Source organism: Vanellus vanellus (genome assembly GCF_965231255.1).
Source record: "Vanellus vanellus genome assembly, chromosome: 2".
Taxonomy (NCBI): Eukaryota; Metazoa; Chordata; class Aves; order Charadriiformes; family Charadriidae; genus Vanellus; species Vanellus vanellus.
Genome location: NC_138906.1, coordinates 133,666,019 through 133,682,125, shown reverse-complemented (window position 1 = coordinate 133,682,125; position 16,107 = coordinate 133,666,019). Strand labels below are relative to the sequence as shown.

General features: G+C 42.3%; 1 protein-coding gene across 1 annotated transcript in view; it reads left to right on the top strand.

The window, feature by feature from the left end:
• Positions 1 to 15,846, top strand: part of NCOA2 (nuclear receptor coactivator 2) — a gene marked incomplete at its 5' end in the record, with an annotated part of 76,322 nt that extends 60,476 nt beyond the window's left edge. Inside the window, 7 exons of the mRNA XM_082499003.1 lie at positions 152 to 229; positions 759 to 996; positions 2,897 to 3,074; positions 5,359 to 5,557; positions 11,146 to 11,235; positions 11,807 to 11,860; positions 15,814 to 15,846. Of these exons, the coding sequence (XP_082355129.1) occupies positions 152 to 229; positions 759 to 996; positions 2,897 to 3,074; positions 5,359 to 5,557; positions 11,146 to 11,235; positions 11,807 to 11,860; positions 15,814 to 15,825 (849 nt within the window). The 3' untranslated portion in view covers positions 15,826 to 15,846. The remainder of the gene's footprint in view (positions 1 to 151; positions 230 to 758; positions 997 to 2,896; positions 3,075 to 5,358; positions 5,558 to 11,145; positions 11,236 to 11,806; positions 11,861 to 15,813) is intronic.
• Positions 15,847 to 16,107: the final 261 nt, after the last annotated feature.

Here is a 16,107-nt window from a genome sequence, read left to right as displayed (position 1 = left end):
GTCCCTGCTTGAATATGTAGAACTAGGTCCTCAAACCAACCGGTTGGGAAATCGGTACATACACCTCTGTATATAAAATTTCCCTTTTGTTGTTTTGTTGTCCTTCTAAAACCTTTGGGTTTTGGTGTCGGTTGGTTGTTTTTTTCTTTAGAATCGGCAGCCACTGATAAATCAGATCAGCAGTGTCTCCAATATGAATCTGTCTTTGAGACCTGGAGTGCCAACGCAGGTGAGAGAAATAGTACTCTTTTAAAAAAAAACACTTTGTTTTCTTCTTTCTCCCCCCAATTAAAAACATAGCGGTAGTGATGCTATGTTGTAAATACATACAATAAATTCTAAAGCTTGAATACAAATAATGCAGTCTGTATAATAAGAAGTATTTCACTGTTTTATTTCTGACAGTCTTTCCCATATGTACATGGATGGGTTGTTGTTTACTAGAGAGATGATATAACTCCATTTTTAACAAAGCTTCTCATTTCCTAAAGAAGCATTTTTTTAATGAGCTGCTCTGTTTGCAATTACAAATCGCTGCAACATTAAACACTGATATGATTTCAGTTACTGACTCTTGCACTGTTGGAAGTCTTTCGCAGCAGAAGTATTGATAGGATTATTTTCTTGTATTTAATATTATTGTTAGTTGTGTGGTGGGTGGGGGGAAAGAGCTGGAATCTTCCAGATTGCTCCAGTGGAGCAATGGTCAGGTTGCTTTAGAAGGCGTTATTGATAGGTGATGGTGGTTTTCCCTGCAGGGCCCTATCAACGCGCAGATGCTGGCGCAGAGGCAGCGTGAGATCCTGAGCCAGCACCTGCGGCAGCGGCAGATGCAGCAGCAGCAGCAGCAGGTGCAGCAGCGGACGCTGATGATGCGAGGGCAGGGCTTGAGCATGACCCCCAGCATGGTGGCCACCGGTGGCATACCAGCAACCATGAGCAATCCACGGATCCCACAGGCAAATGCGCAGCAGTTTCCGTTTCCTCCAAACTACGGTACTGGTTCCACCCCCCCATGCATTTCAGCAGTCCTTAGTCCCCCGTGTTCCCCCTGGTGCTGGGTCCAACCCCGCTCCCACAGCCAATTGCTTGACTCCCTGGGAACGATGGGAAACATGGAGGTTCAGGCTCCTTGGGTGTCCTCAAATGCGACCCGGAACCTGCCACTTCCCTGGCTCTAGTACCACGTAGTCTCTGAGCACCACTCTTTTTGAGCCATAGCCGAAGTGTGATGTGTCTATTTGCATATATCTATACAGATAAACACATACAAACATGTATGCACACAGGAACACATATACACGTATGTATTGGCTTGATGTCTTCTGAATTTTGACTAAACTCAACAAACCAATATATACAGTAAAAAGTGCAAATGAAGAAAAAGATATAAACTGATGCTGACAAACAGCATGAGGTGACCAGAAGCTTAATCAGAAGCGAAGTTGTACATAATCCTTTTTGATCGTTTTTATATTGGTGGGGGTTTTTTTCCATTTTGGTAATGAGATATTGCTTAAGTATCAGCTAGATTCTTCCCCCCAAAAGATAATACTTTATGTGTGCGTTATAATGTAAAATTAGCAACTAACTATTGAGTTTAAATAATAAAAATTTGTTTCAGATTAGGTATTCCCTTCCCTGTCCTTAAACTTAGAATCACAGAATAGTTTGGGTTGGAAGGGACCTTTAAAGGTCATCTAGTCTGACCCCTCTGCAATGAGCAGGGACATCTTCAACTAGATCAGGTTGCTCAGAGCCCCGTCCAACCTGGCCTTGAACGTTTCCAGGGATTGGACATGTACCACCTCTCTGGGGAACCTGTGCCAGTGTTTCACCACCCTCACTGTAAAAAATTTCTTCCTCTGTCTAGTCTAAACCTACCCTCTTTTAGTTTAAAAAAAGGTGCATTACACCTTGTCCCATTGACAACTTGTGTGCAATAGCATTCTGTTTGTAGATTTTACAAAGCTGTGTACTGCTTTGATCTGGGGGTGCATGGGGCAGTTACCTCCATATGGTTATTGTTATACAGCTTCTTTATTTGTAACTATTGTGTAAGTTATATTGCAATTATATTAAATAATATGCAATGCGGAAGTTCTGCTGATATAACAAATTATGCCCGCCCAGTTCTAAATTTGCTATCTACTCTTATTGATCTGTTATCTTTTACAGCAATAAGAAGTTAAGTCATGCAGACAGAAATATATTTCATATCACCTGATTCTTACGGCGGCATTAAGGGTGGCTTGTTTCTGTTGAGCATGCTGTTCATGATGAACTTAAACAAGACCAAGTGACTTGGTTTAAAACAAAATTTCTGCACATAATTGGCATATAACAGCTTAAATTAGGTTATCTTTGCATCTAGATTTTTTTTTTAATTTTACAAAGTCATTAAATGCTTGCACAAAATGTCATTGCCTGTTTTTGCAGGGACACAGAAATAGAGATACTAATGTTCTAGGAACTTCAGAAAAAGTTGAAAATTATAGCCTAAATGTTAAAAGGTAGTGCCATGCAGTAAACGGGTCATGCTTAACTTTTACCATTTATAGGCAGAAGCAAAATGGGTTTTTTTACTGCTTTGAATGCAGTTTCTGAAAAAAAGTCATTTACCAGTGTTTTTCTTTCGGTCTGGAGAGATGAGAGACCGCTTGTGCAATTAGGACACACAGGTAGCCAACGTACCTACGCAAAATGATTTTTTAAAGGTTATACATGAGTATTAGTTGATGATGTCTTGCGTTTTAATCTAGATCCCACATCACAACACAAGGTTATAGGTTCCACATGACATAAGTAGGGCTGTGTAAAGACATGTCTGCAGGTATGAGCTCTCGGCTTGTTTTAACTTTGAATGTACAGTGGCTAAATTTCTTGTTTTCTTCAGGTATTAGTCAGCAGCCCGATCCAGGCTTCACAGGGGCCACCACTCCTCAGAGTCCACTGATGTCCCCAAGACTGGCTCATACTCAAAGCCCCATGATTCAGCAGTCTCAGGCTAATCCTGCCTATCAGTCCTCTACGGAGATGAATGGGTGGGCACAAGGGAATATGGGTGGAAACAGGTAAATCCAGAACAAAACCAAAATGAACACACAGAGTAGTGGGGTCATTTATGGTCTCCGGGGTTGTTTATATGTAATCGTTTGCTTGTTTGTTTGCTGTTAACTATCTATCCTAAAGGAGATTTCTTTTCAATTCGGCTTGACGAGTTGGTTTAAATTCTGTCTTCATACAAGGCAAAGTGAGTGCATAGCTAAAAGACCTGCATCCACACAATGCATTGCTTCGTCTGTCATAACTGATAAAGCACTGTGTGTCCTTAAGAAGCACCTCTGCTGCACAGTGAGCTCCAGCCCTTAACGTTTGTGTGGATGCATTTCTTCTGCGTACGATTTTCATGTGCTCCCACACTGCTTTCCACACGGCCGGACCAGCTGAGCCAGAGCCTATGTGTTCCCTACTGCTCTGGGATTGCCGTGACTGGATGTCACATCCCACCTTAAACGCTGGAGTGCAACAAGGTTCAGTCCATTAGTGCTTGCGCATACTGGGGGTCAGCGTATAACTGTCATTCTCCAAGAGCATCGTAGCATGCCTCACGCATGCAGTCACCTTTTCAGTTGAGGCCCGTGCCCCAGGCGGTATAGCTCTAATAATAATCAGTCTGTCCACATGGACCAGGTTGGGCGTTGAACGCTATCAGTAGGCAGCAACGAGCTCCCGGATGGCAACGCTCTGCTTTTCACTGGAGCTATCAGGTTGGTGTAAAGCCCGTGTCACTTGACAGCGGAGTGCAGGCAGTTGTCTCTAGCACAGTGCTTTTGTCATCCTGAAGTTCTCGGGCTGCTCCTCCTATCCCAGCCCAGCAACAAACAGTTTTCCCACTGGTTGGCAAAGATTTAATAAACCCAGAAAAACATTATTTCCGGGACGAGGCTGATCCAAGTTCCCCTTAAAGCAACTGACTGATCTCTCGTCTTTGTTCATGCCTCCTCCTCACTGTCTTCCTGAAGCATCTGCAGGAGGCTACTGCTACTGCTGTTGGGCTTTCTGCTGAAGCAGCAGCAGGGGCAGCTCGATACGGCTAATGGTTGGCTTGCTAAACTGCAGCTCTACGGCAGAGACATGTCAAATGCGTTTACACAAGCCACTGAGTATTCACAATGATCGGTAGTGTACTGTTTCAGCCATCCAGATAACGACTTAAAAATGGGGTTTGGTGGCCTGAAAAGACATGGAATTGGAAAGAAGAGAATGGTGGGATTTTCCAAGTTTGGTCCTGTGCCCAGAATGCCGTTGCACTCCACCAAGTCTCACAGTGCGCAGCAATAGCCTAATGGAGTACCCAAGCGCAAGGTTGAGCATTAACCCTGAAAGATTTCCTCAGCTGTGGGAGCAGTGCTTCACAGGGAAGTAAAAGACAGCCATTGATACAGCGGTGGTTACTGTGTGCCATCCAACACGCAGCAGCCCTTCCACAGTATTTCAGTCTAATGCAGATCCTCTAAACAGACGCATGGTCAGTAATAAATCCTTCATTGACCGTTGATTATGCTCCAAGAGTAGAAAAGGCTGATGTGTAAATAGTGAAGCGTGTTTTAGGAAATATGAAAAAGCCACTCGTGTGGCTTTCAACATAACTGAAAGGAAGATGCTACCCAGAAAGCACTTGACTGAGTAAAATCTGGGATGAGAACTTCCACAGTTACTCCTGCTTAAGTTGTTCTGAAATGGCCTTAAAGGAACATAGAGGGTAATTGTCGTAGACTTTATGTTGTTTCTTACAGTGCTACATTTTCAAAACTTGATACTAAGATTTAGTAAATTAATTTCTGCACAATTGCATGTCTATATTTGTGAGCCCACTTGCCATAATTGTATGTGCAAATCTGGTATTCATACTTGCAAATAGCCTCTTTTGCAAAAAGAAAACTTATTAGACCAGATCCAATTTGAGTTCAGTAGTCCTGTGCTGTGCTAACACTGGAGGGTGAAAAAGGTGTTTTCCTTTTCCCTCAAAAAATTACTTCCCCAAACATATTTAAAACACGTACAAAACCCATTTAGTCAGCTAATTGGCTGTTACTGCACACGCATACCAGATTTGTACTCTGCCATAGTTTCACACGCAAAGGCATGCATTTTTGTGCACAGACATGGGATCTTAAATTTTGAAAATCTATTCCTTAGACATCAATGCAGCTGAAAACTAGTTTTTCCTTTGAAGTTGGAATAAATGACAGTATATACAAATTCTAGCTTAAGAATATATTAAAAAGAGAGTAGTTTCTTAGTGGCTTCAGCATTCTAAGTCTGACACATTGCTTTTTCCATTCCTTGCTGTAGCATGTTTTCACAACAGTCCCCACCACATTTTGGGCAGCAAGCAAGCACCAGCATGTACAATAATAACATGAACATCAGTGTATCCATGGCAACCAACACAAGTGGTATGAACAACATGAACCAGATGACAGGGCAGATCAGCATGACCTCAGCGACCTCTGTGCCTACATCAGGGTTGTCCTCCATGGGTCCTGAGCAGGTGAGAATTTAAGGACTTGAGATGACAGCTAGAGGATTTTCTTTGACTTCCAGTAGTTTTTCATGTCCGCTGCATTGGGCTGTAACTGCTGTAAGCCATTACGTTTCTTTTAGTAGTTTTCTTGAGAAATGATGATGTTGAAAAGGCTTTGTTTTTAGCTCTGCACTCAGATAACCAAGGTGACCAATGAGGTAGAGAGCACTTTTTGCATCTAAATTTCCCATTTTGACCTAGCACCACTGTAGCTAAGCACGTGTAGTTGCTCCTGGACTTCCGTGGAAAGTGCGTGCTGACCTAGCTCCTGTTCGCAGTAGGTAAGTTTCCGTAGCACAGCTGCCGGTCACCAGTGTCCTTGCTGGTTTTCTGAGCGGTGGAAGTTAGGACTGAATGGCAGGCAGCTGCTTCCTAGAGATGAGAGTGGAGGACTGGCGTGGGCAGTGTGTGGAAGATGCGCCTGCTGCCATTGTGTGTGTAGGACCAGACAATAGGCAGTCAACTTCAAGAACTATCAATCTGGCACCTTCATGAGCACAAAATCCACACTCTTTGTAATGTGGTGCGTATAAAATAGGTTGATGAATCAATAGGGAAGTGACCTGTTCTTTTCTGCTGAGAGAAGGTTTACGCACTCGATTTTATTTGACACTGCTAGTTAGGGTATCTGAAAAGAGGAAAAAAACATTTTTGTTTCTTGACCTGCAATTAAACTCACACAGTACATTAATAAGTATTTGACAAACAAGTCCTCTTAATTAACAGGTGCGTATGTTTGTTTCAGAACTGAACTCCTGTTTGTTCAACTCACAGACTTGAAATTATGGACTTTTCTTAGAAATATTGGCAGGAAAGTACCTCTTGTGTCTTCAGGCAGCATCTTCTGCTTTGGTGATAATATAAACCTTTTTTTCTGAGACCACAACGTTCCAGTTTAAAGCTAGTTATATTCTTGGCTTGTTAATGTATGTCCTTTTTCCAGCCTAAATTTGATAACAGAGTATTTACTTTTCTAATATTGTCCTTTAGCTTAAATAGCTCTTTCCTCTTCTTTATTTTAGAAAGAACCGTTCTATCAACATGATTTTTTTCTTGTTTTGAGGTTGCTGGATTGTTTTGGTTTGGGTTTCTTGGGGTTTTTCATGTAAGTTAAACAAGCCACAATGTTTCAGTATCTTCTCCTAGGCTTTCAGATTCCTTTTCCTTTTCTGCACCTGTTCCAGTTTGAATCAGTATCTCCTAAGCACCAGAGCCATGTGCATAACACTAGTTCTTCCCCATTTCTCTTGGAATACTCTGACAGATATAGTCCCAGATCACATTTGTCTTTTACAGCTGCCACATACTGGTGACCTGAAGTAATTTTGATACTCCCAAATCTGTCACCTTCTCTGATATTCCCAGTTGCTACGCCCAACTATAGCAGACTTTTATTATTATTATAGTTCCCAAGCACATACTGTTGCACACATTTAATGTAGTAAAACAACAGTAAAACCAAAAAAGAAAAGAGTGGGTATTTGAAAGTGACAGCCCAGACTGATTTCTCAGCACGCCCATGCTACATAATTTTCCCTAGGAACCTGAATTGAGAAACATGCATTATAGAAAGAGATCTGGTTTTATTTCAAAGATTTCCATGCAGAGTACTGTTTCCACTAGCACAGTCGTCGCACTGCTTTTCCTTCCTGTAAGACTACAAGATCTTGTTTCAAGATAGCATTTATCTAACTTCCGGTAAGCTGGATAGGCTGAGGGTCTTTATCCATCTCAACATTTGTTTTTCATCCCTTCAGTCCTCTTTGTGGATCCACTCTAAACTCCGCTGTTGTAACCTCCTTATAGAAGTATGAACAGAGTAACCGGAGATGGTGATTTAACAGTGACTGCACCAAAGCTGCGGAGAGTCAAATTCTGCTTGTAATTTCTCTTTCAATCCATGGGTTGCTGTGGCTCTGTTGGTAACAATGTCGCACTGGAGAGCACGTACTAAAACCCTTACGATGATCCCCAAATCCTCCTCAGCGCGTTCTGCGTAGATAAACCTGGCGTTCTTTGTTCCCAAATGTATTATTACATTCCATGAGTGCTGTGGCTCATTTTGTAAAAGTAACCTATTTTCCTCCTGATTTACCACTCCAGCGCTGTGTCATCTGCAAACTCTGCAAGCAAATGTTTTATGTTTCATCTAGGTCAGAGGTGGCCAACTGGCAGCTGGGGGGCCATTTCTGGGCAACAGGATAGTACTTTTCAGCCCTTAGGAATGTTTGCTGTGTTGCTTCACATTTTCTTTTCTGAAGAGACAGGAATAAATAAAAATGTTTCCATTAACACTAAGTTGGGTTTTTTTTTTTTTTTCTGTGATCAGGGCATAGTGTTTACAATTTGGTGTCTTTATTTAGCAATTAACCTAGGCTGTGCTAAACTTTTTCTTGTAACTGGTGGTTTTCAAAATGACCGTATTTTATTTAATTCTGCTGACTGTTGCCATTTCATTAATTCTTTTGGCTTTTTTTATACTGTCACCTACATTTTTACTTACTTATTCATTACCATTTTTTTGTTCCATAATACATAATTTTAAGTTCACATGCTCATCTCTTTCTAACCACAGTGAGTAACAATGGTTATGCTACGAATGTGCTCCAGCTTTCGAAAAAAACCTTAACATTTCATGTTATTGGATGGTTTTGGAAGTAATATGTATTACTTGTTAGTAAAAAGCTGTGCCTGGGCTTACTTACCTGGCAAGAAGCAAGTATATTTCTTTTGGTACCAAACAGGTTTGTTTGTTTAGCTCTGTCTCCTTTCTCTCTTCGTGGCACTGTCCTGTACAACGGAGACATATTCAGACCTCAAAAATACTACGTTTGGTGTTTATCTGCTCATACTGGCATATCCCCAGCTTCTCTTGTTTACTACCGAGGCTCCCAGCATCACCAAGTAGAAAATGAAGATTTTGCCCAAAATCTTGTGTTTTCCCTGGGCTTGCTATTTATGATGCTTAGAGACTCTTTCATGTACTTGAGGGATCAGATCTCGTCCCATTATCATCTTCTCCTTTAAAATTAGGCCACAGCTGACTAGGCTGCTCTTACTAGCGTGTCTTCTAGGAGGCTGACGTCAGGAATGCTAAAATGCTGGCTGCCAGGTCTGCAGGTTCCTTCTGCCCAAAACAGCTTTCCCAGGCATTGAGAAAGTCTAAACCTTCTCAGTGTTGCACCATTGACACAACTTACTGTCCCCTTGTCGTCATCGTCGTCTTGTTCGCACACTGGACTGTTGCCATATTTTTGCCTGGTTTTTATTTTGCATCACAGAGCCGTGATGCAACTTATTGAGTTGTCTGAGAAGCAAGAGAAGAGACTTTTCAGTATATGAAATGAACCGCTATCTAGGTGTCTGCTCAGAGTAAATGTTTATTAATCTGCACAGGCTTAGTACTCCCCAGGCCAAAATTATCATGGCATCTACAAAAGAGTTATCTTGACACAGTGTTTTGATTTTGTTCAGCACACTGGATGAAAGGAGCTCTGGAGTAGTAGGGAACTTTTCTTATTAGACACCTTGTATATAATTCTGCTTTATTAGCAGGCAGCTTTATTAATGTGCTTGATTGCTAAGGGATTGTAAAATATCTTCTGTCTCATTTTAGTCAGATTTCGTATTTGATAACACCACTTGATCTGTCTCCAGAAAATGATAAAACCCCTTCCATTTCTTTGTCCTTCTCCATACTCTTCTGATTGAATTTTTATTGCAGTCAGAAAAGTTAACGTGTGAATGGGGAGTGTCTTGTTTCAAGGACTTAAGAAGCAAATGTATTCATATAACAAACAAAGCGGTAGGGTTTTTTTTGTATCTGTTACCGTGCCAGTCAGGATTCTTGCATCATCACTGGCAAAGAGATTCTGTGATAGGAACATCACTGGTGCCTTTGCTGCTTTTGTGGCACGCAGCCTGGAACCATCTTCTTTTTCTGTACCTGTCCTAACTCTGCAAATCATGCATTCATCTTTTTGCTCCAAAACTGCTATTGATTTCCGTATACAATTTTTTTATTTCTGCTTTTTATTTTTTTCTTCCTTTCTCTACTGAACAAACAGAAAAGGCATTTGTGCCTGTGCATTCTGATGAATGTTGATCAATAGCAGAAAACGCTTTTCAAAGGTGGATTCTGTTGCTTAGTCAAATGCATGTAGATAAAGCCGCGAAGCTGTCTACTTTCTTTCTCTCCAAACAAAACAGTGGTTCTCTTGCCTCCTGATTTAAATTTTCAGATTCGGGTTTAAAAATCTGCCCATTTGTATTAAAAAGCAGAAAGCAACACTAGAAGGCTTGCAGCGCTAAGCAATCAGTTCCTTCAGAGTTGAAATTCCCATGGCAAAAATATTTAAGTTTCTAATCTTTCCTGTTGGAATGCTGTCTTGTGTCAGGCAGCATTTGGAACCACCTCTTTAGGTGGTTGTATGTGATTGCATTTAGCTTTGTGACGTTTTGCAAAATCAGTGAATAGCAACAGAAACAACAGTCAGGAGGACCTGAAACGAGAAGGCTTTGGTGTGGTAAATTCAAGACAGCCTTCCCCCCTTGCTGCAGCAGGTTGCTGGAGCTGAAGTGAGGTAGTGCAGTGGCAGAATGTCCTCTCCTTGGCAACACGAGTCTCCTAAAGAGCAGGTGACGCAGAAAACATCTTCTTTCTTACAGCAAAATCTGGAGGGGCATATCTTTGCTGTGAGCACATCCATCTGGTCTGAGGGAAGTAACAGAACCGAGTCAACAAAGACTCCCTAGAAGAGGTTTCTTTCCGTGTAAAACTTCTAAGGAAATCTGGATTTTCTAATATTGCAGAACCGTGCTGAAGGGCTGTGTTTTGTGTTTTATACCAGTTCCTGCACAGTGAGATAATTCCTTTGATTTAGAAAGCAATGCTGTACATTTGGCAAGCCACTCTTTCCACATAACTAAGCATGACAGACCCTTTGGTTGTGCAGAAGCACGCAGCTTCAGTACTTTCCCGTGGCTGTGTTCAGAAAATTGTTGAGACCATCCCTTTAGGAAAACATGCAGCTGCAGGTTTTCCTTTTTAATGCTGTCTTCCTCCCGTTCCCTTAGGAGCAGAAAAATAAGTGTCATTAAAACTAAGTCAATAGTTGGGATAATTCAGCCTACGTGTTATCTCATCAGGCTTTGTAAAAATGGTGTGGTGGTTTGCCAGCAGAAAAGCTGTGTGTTCTTGAGGTTAGGAAGCAGTTAGGCGTTTCTGCTTTCAGGACTTTCACGGCAGGCATGTCCTCTTCAAATAATACTGACCTAATTTATGGGGCCTGTTTTGTAAAATGTGCACAAGGGCCATAGTATCAGGAATGAAATCTTTGTTGTTGACTGTGAAGCAGAAGAATATGAGTCAAAGACATGCTGCACAAGATGGGTGCTCAGCTTTATAAGTCACTTCCCCCATTGCAAGATCATATCAGAAGTCAATGCTGGTATATGCAAGTAGCACAGTGGTTTATGATGCTTCTTTTTAATTCCCAGCCCTCTTCCCGACATGTTTTTTTAATTCATTCTCCTTAATATCTTGTTACCAATAGGTTAATGATCCTGCTATGAGGGGAGGCAATCTTTTTCCAAACCAGCTGCCTGGAATGGATATGATAAAGCAGGACGGAGATGCAACACGGGTGAGAAATGACATATATAGGCATACAGAGGCAACGGAACTATGAATATACTGGCGTCTAGGTGGATAAAGTGTCTTTTTACTTACAAAGTTAAAAGTACCCAGGGTAATCGTAATTAAGTTTTTTGCAATTGGTTTTTTTAATTCCGCTTTTTGTGACGTCTATATTAAGTTCCTTGTTTAGGTCCCACTAGCATTACTGAAGTGAATAATACAGAATACATTTACATTAACAGAATACATTACATTATTGAATTAACAATATAGTTGTGTTTGTTTTTTACAGAGCAATTACACGACTATTTGCTGATGATGGGAAAGACTTACTGCTGATTTATATTTGCACTGCTGCACGTTTAACCCATTTCGCGTTTCATCCCGCCTAAGTGGTTTCTTCCACTTCTCCTTACGTTATACTTAGGGCAAAAATCTCATGCATTATTTAATTTATTATTTTCTGTGCAGTGCTGCTTTCAGAGGAGAGTGGTAGAACCCAGCTAATTTTCACACAGATGTCCAACTGACAGGGTAATTAGCGTTTGCTTAGGTCAGAAAAACGATTTGTATTCCAGGCGGTGACGGTACCAAAGGAAAAGGCATTGCGGAGTTCTTTGGCGCGTGGCCAAGTAAGCGAGGTGGGGGGGGGTTACGCTTTGTTTGTTTGTTTGTTTGTGTTTGGTTTTGTTTTTTAATGGAAATAATCTTAATTTAAAATAAGCTGGTCCCAACGCACCCGCTATTTTGGAGACCTGACGCGGTCTGAAAGTGCAGGGCGGTATTTCCCCCCCTCACCCCGCCTCTGCCTGGCCCCGGCACCGCGGCTGCGCCCGCCCGCGCACCCACGGCCGCTCCTCTACGGCCGAGCAGTAGAGCCCATTATGACGTCACCGGGGACGCAGGGCCGGTGCCGCGCGCGGGAAGCGCCATCTAGCGGCTGCCGCCTGCCCCTTCCCGCCCCGCCGCTCCTCCCCGGCTGCCCTGGGCGAGAGGACTTGGGTGGGAAAGCTTCAAACTGTCCGGTTCCTCCGCGCCTTCCCGCGCTCGAAAGGGGCAGATCGAGCCCGTTATTCCTGCGGGAGTCACGTCACAACCTGCTGGAGGTCCATCCCTTCCGCCACTGGTTCTTGTCGTCTCCTTGTCTGCCCTGTTGAAATCGGAAAGGTGGAATGGAAGAAATGAGTTTCCCTCTGCTGCTTAATCCAGTAGCAAAATCCGAAGTTTTCGACGGTTAGAGAGGAGAGATTGGAATAATAGGGGAAATTTAAAAAAAAAAAAAATTGACTGCAAATGTATCAAGATTAATGAAAATGAAGAATGGGAAAGTACTGAGGAAGAAGTAACCATACATGTATTTTATCGTATCTTTTTTTTTTTTTTTGCACGTATATGTGTTAAAAACTTCTGGAGGCCAATTGTTTGCACACCTTCATGGCTCCCGTCAAAATACAAGTGCCCATCTCTGAGAGTGGGCGATCTGTGCACAGAGAGTCTCTTCGGCTGCCATTTCCTCGTCACTTTGATGATTAATAAAAAAGATGCAGTATGTTCTGCTTTAGCGGACACTGTCATACACCAAGGCGTTATCTTCCTCCTCAGTGCATTCCCTAACCAGTTAAATTTCATGTGCTGCGACAAGGCAGACTGCCAGAGAACAAAACAGCGGGTCCCACCGAGGAAAGAAAGGGAATGAGGCTGGTGAGGGTGAAGCAGACTAAAGAAGAGGAAGGAAGAGGGAGATTTTGAAGAATGGTTGAAGAGAGAAGGAAAAGAGAGTGGATGTGACAGAAAGGGGACGAGGGAGGATGGAGAGAAGGCAGGGAAGAGGGTGCAGGTGGATGGAAATGTGCTGCTGGATTTTCAACAGGGAATCTGGGGATTTAAAATTAAAATCATGGAGTCGCTGCCATGACAATGAGCTGGACAGTGGCCACGCCTGAGCGTAGTTTTGTCTCACCTGGAGAAAAGTAACTTGTTAAAACCTCTTGAAATATCCTGTAGGGGTACATCGGACTGCACTCTGTGATTTTACTTTTATTCTACTAACGTAGCTCTGACTGCCAAGGAAAATGTAGTTGGTTTGTACGCACTATTAATACCTCTTACTGAACTTTGAACTGTAGTAGAGGTTAAGTAGCTACTATTTTCATGCGTCTGTGCTATAAACTACTCCTACGTAACTTTTTTTTAAAGCTCAAGCTGTGTAATTAGAAAGCTGAGGAGAGGGTTAATGGGCTTCATCCCTTGGCAGTCGTGGCTTTAACATATGAAAGCTGAGAAATTCATCTGACAAATGAGAAACTGAGAAACTCATCTGACAAATTTGAGGGCTTTTTCAATATTTCATAAAGTTGGTCTCAATAACTGTCTGTAAAGGGGTCGGTTCTGTTCAGTTCTGTTTGAGTAACCAGGAAACAACATGCTGTTGCTGAAATCAGTACAGCTACGGATGTCAGATCTCTGCATTTACGGTTTTAATTTGTTTGCTTAATACAGTTTCGCTTTGTTTTAACATGTTAAGGATAAAACTTCTCCAGCTTAAGACTTGCAAGGATGATACTAATGTTTAACAGGGAAGCTGTTTTTAAAGTAACTAGAGGAGAGAGAATTTTCTCTCTCTTTCAAGGCACAAAGGACCCTTCATTTGTAGAGCTGAAAATAGTTGCAGCTGGAACAGCTTAATGTATTATTTTCCTATTATTGGAACAAATTTGAATTAGCTAATTTCACATGGTAAAAGGAAATTTTGAACCCGTTGCTATTTAAAAGTGAATGTGTGAAGAATATTGTTTGTAGCTGAGGTTTGTGAGGGATGTCCAGTTCAACTTAATACAGTATAGCAGTAATCTTATAGTCAATGATCTTTGGGGTTTTCAGATTATTCCTCTGCTCTGAAGTTGCATACATCAGCCATGGAAGTTATTCTGAGCAATTTTTCCCACATTCACTATCAGCCTGGAAATAATAATTTGACATATTTCTTTGAAGTCCTGTTTGCTTTGGTTATAACTAAAGAAAAGGGGGGAGATGTTTTTCTCGAGGTACACTTGTGCCTTCTTTGTCTTATTCCCTCCTTCTTACTTTTTATCACCTTGTGACTCAAATCTTTGTTAAATTATTTAAAAACACCCTTTTGCGGTGCATGAATTTTTTTCACATCACTGCTGTAGTGGAAGCGTTTATTTAGTATCTCTGTAAATACACTGTTTGCTAAATGTCCACGCTGAAATTAAGGACATCTTTGGATTTTCACTTCTGTTCCACACTTCAAGATCAAAAAGCACTAACAGGGTCCCCGAACTGCCTCACAACGTGTCAGGGAGAAGAGCCAAACTTTATCTTGTCCATATTAGTCAGGATTTGAGGGATGTGAGTGTGTTGTCTCCATACTGTGATGAAGTGAGGAGGAGCAGGAGCAGGACTCACTGTGTTGGCCTCCGGACCGTGTTCATGGCTGGTCACCCCCAAAAAAACTCTGGCTGCACCAGCTATGCTGGGAATAGCAGGTGTACAAAACGTAGGACCTCGCTTTCCTGAATGGCGGGATGCTTCTTGACACTGACTTTATTTGACAGTAGTGAGACGTTTCTAGGCCTTCTGTGATCGCAGAGGAAAGTGTGGTAAAGTCCCAAGCCTGGTGTAGACAGCTTCCAGAAGGCAGCCTAGCAGAATGCATGTGGACCAGCGAGAAAGCTGCCTACTGCCAGCGTCCTTCTGGAGCAAACGGGGCTTTCCTCGTGCGCGGCAGGAGACTGCTGCCGGAGCCACAGGATGCGAGTGAAAAATAACCCCAGGGGAGGAGAGAAAAATGGGTTTTGGCTGGATTGGCTCTCTGACCTGACTGACCACAGCGCCCCATGGGAGCAGAAGCTTGCAAGGGGAGGGAGGCAGAGAGGCACAGATTGCAGTCACTGGAAGGGACAGTCTTAAAACAACTGTGAAAACCACATCCTGAGTTTTTTTTTTTTAAATAAGAAAGTACAAGATAAGTGACTCAGCTGAAACCAGCTTGTATTCTGTTTGTGTAAAGATGCTGCAAGGGTAGTAAGTGTCAGGTGAAAAATCGGTAGCTGAAGCTTTTTTAACTTCTTTATTCCTGTTTTTATTATGACTCTTGAAGGCAAAAGTGAACCAAGGCAGTTGTTTCCTTTGAGAGTGATACAGCAATAACACAGGGAGATTTTGCACATACTCCCAAGTATGAGACTTCTCTTAAACCATATTGCTGTGCCTTGGGCTGAAGTCTGCGAGAGGCAGATGATCCTGAGTTGTTACAATGTCCATGATAATTGGAATGAATTAAGGACGTAAGAATGCACTGAAATTAAACCCCCGTTGCTATCACTGGAATTAAATCACAGGTCAATTGTATCAGTGTAGACAGCGTGTAGCTATATGAACTCAAATTAATTTTCAGGTTTACAATAATACACCAAGGTATGATCGATGGTGGATAATGCAGTCCAGCATCCAGCTCTCATTCACCTGTTTATCTTCGCTATCGCAGAAGGAAGAATTAATTGGAGAAAAACGAATTTCTCTTTCTTTTTTTTTTTTCTTTCCCTTTTTTTTTTTTTTCCAGAAATATTGCTGACCCCGAGGGTGGTTCGGTTGCTCCTTTCTTCAGCTGACTGGGCTTACGGCCCCAAATCCTTACCGGTTTGAAGAGCTGCGTCTGTTTGTCGTGACCCAGCTGAGGCGCCGGCGCCGGCGGCTGCCTGCTGCCGACAGGACTCAGCCCTGCCTTCCCGAGGGGAGTCGGGCGGCCGTTGCCGAAGAGCAGCCTCTTCTTTGACAGTCTGAAGCTAGCGTACAGACAGTTGCTCAGTCTGTTCACTGCATTCACCTTAGTGCAACTTAGATCTCTCCTGCGAAG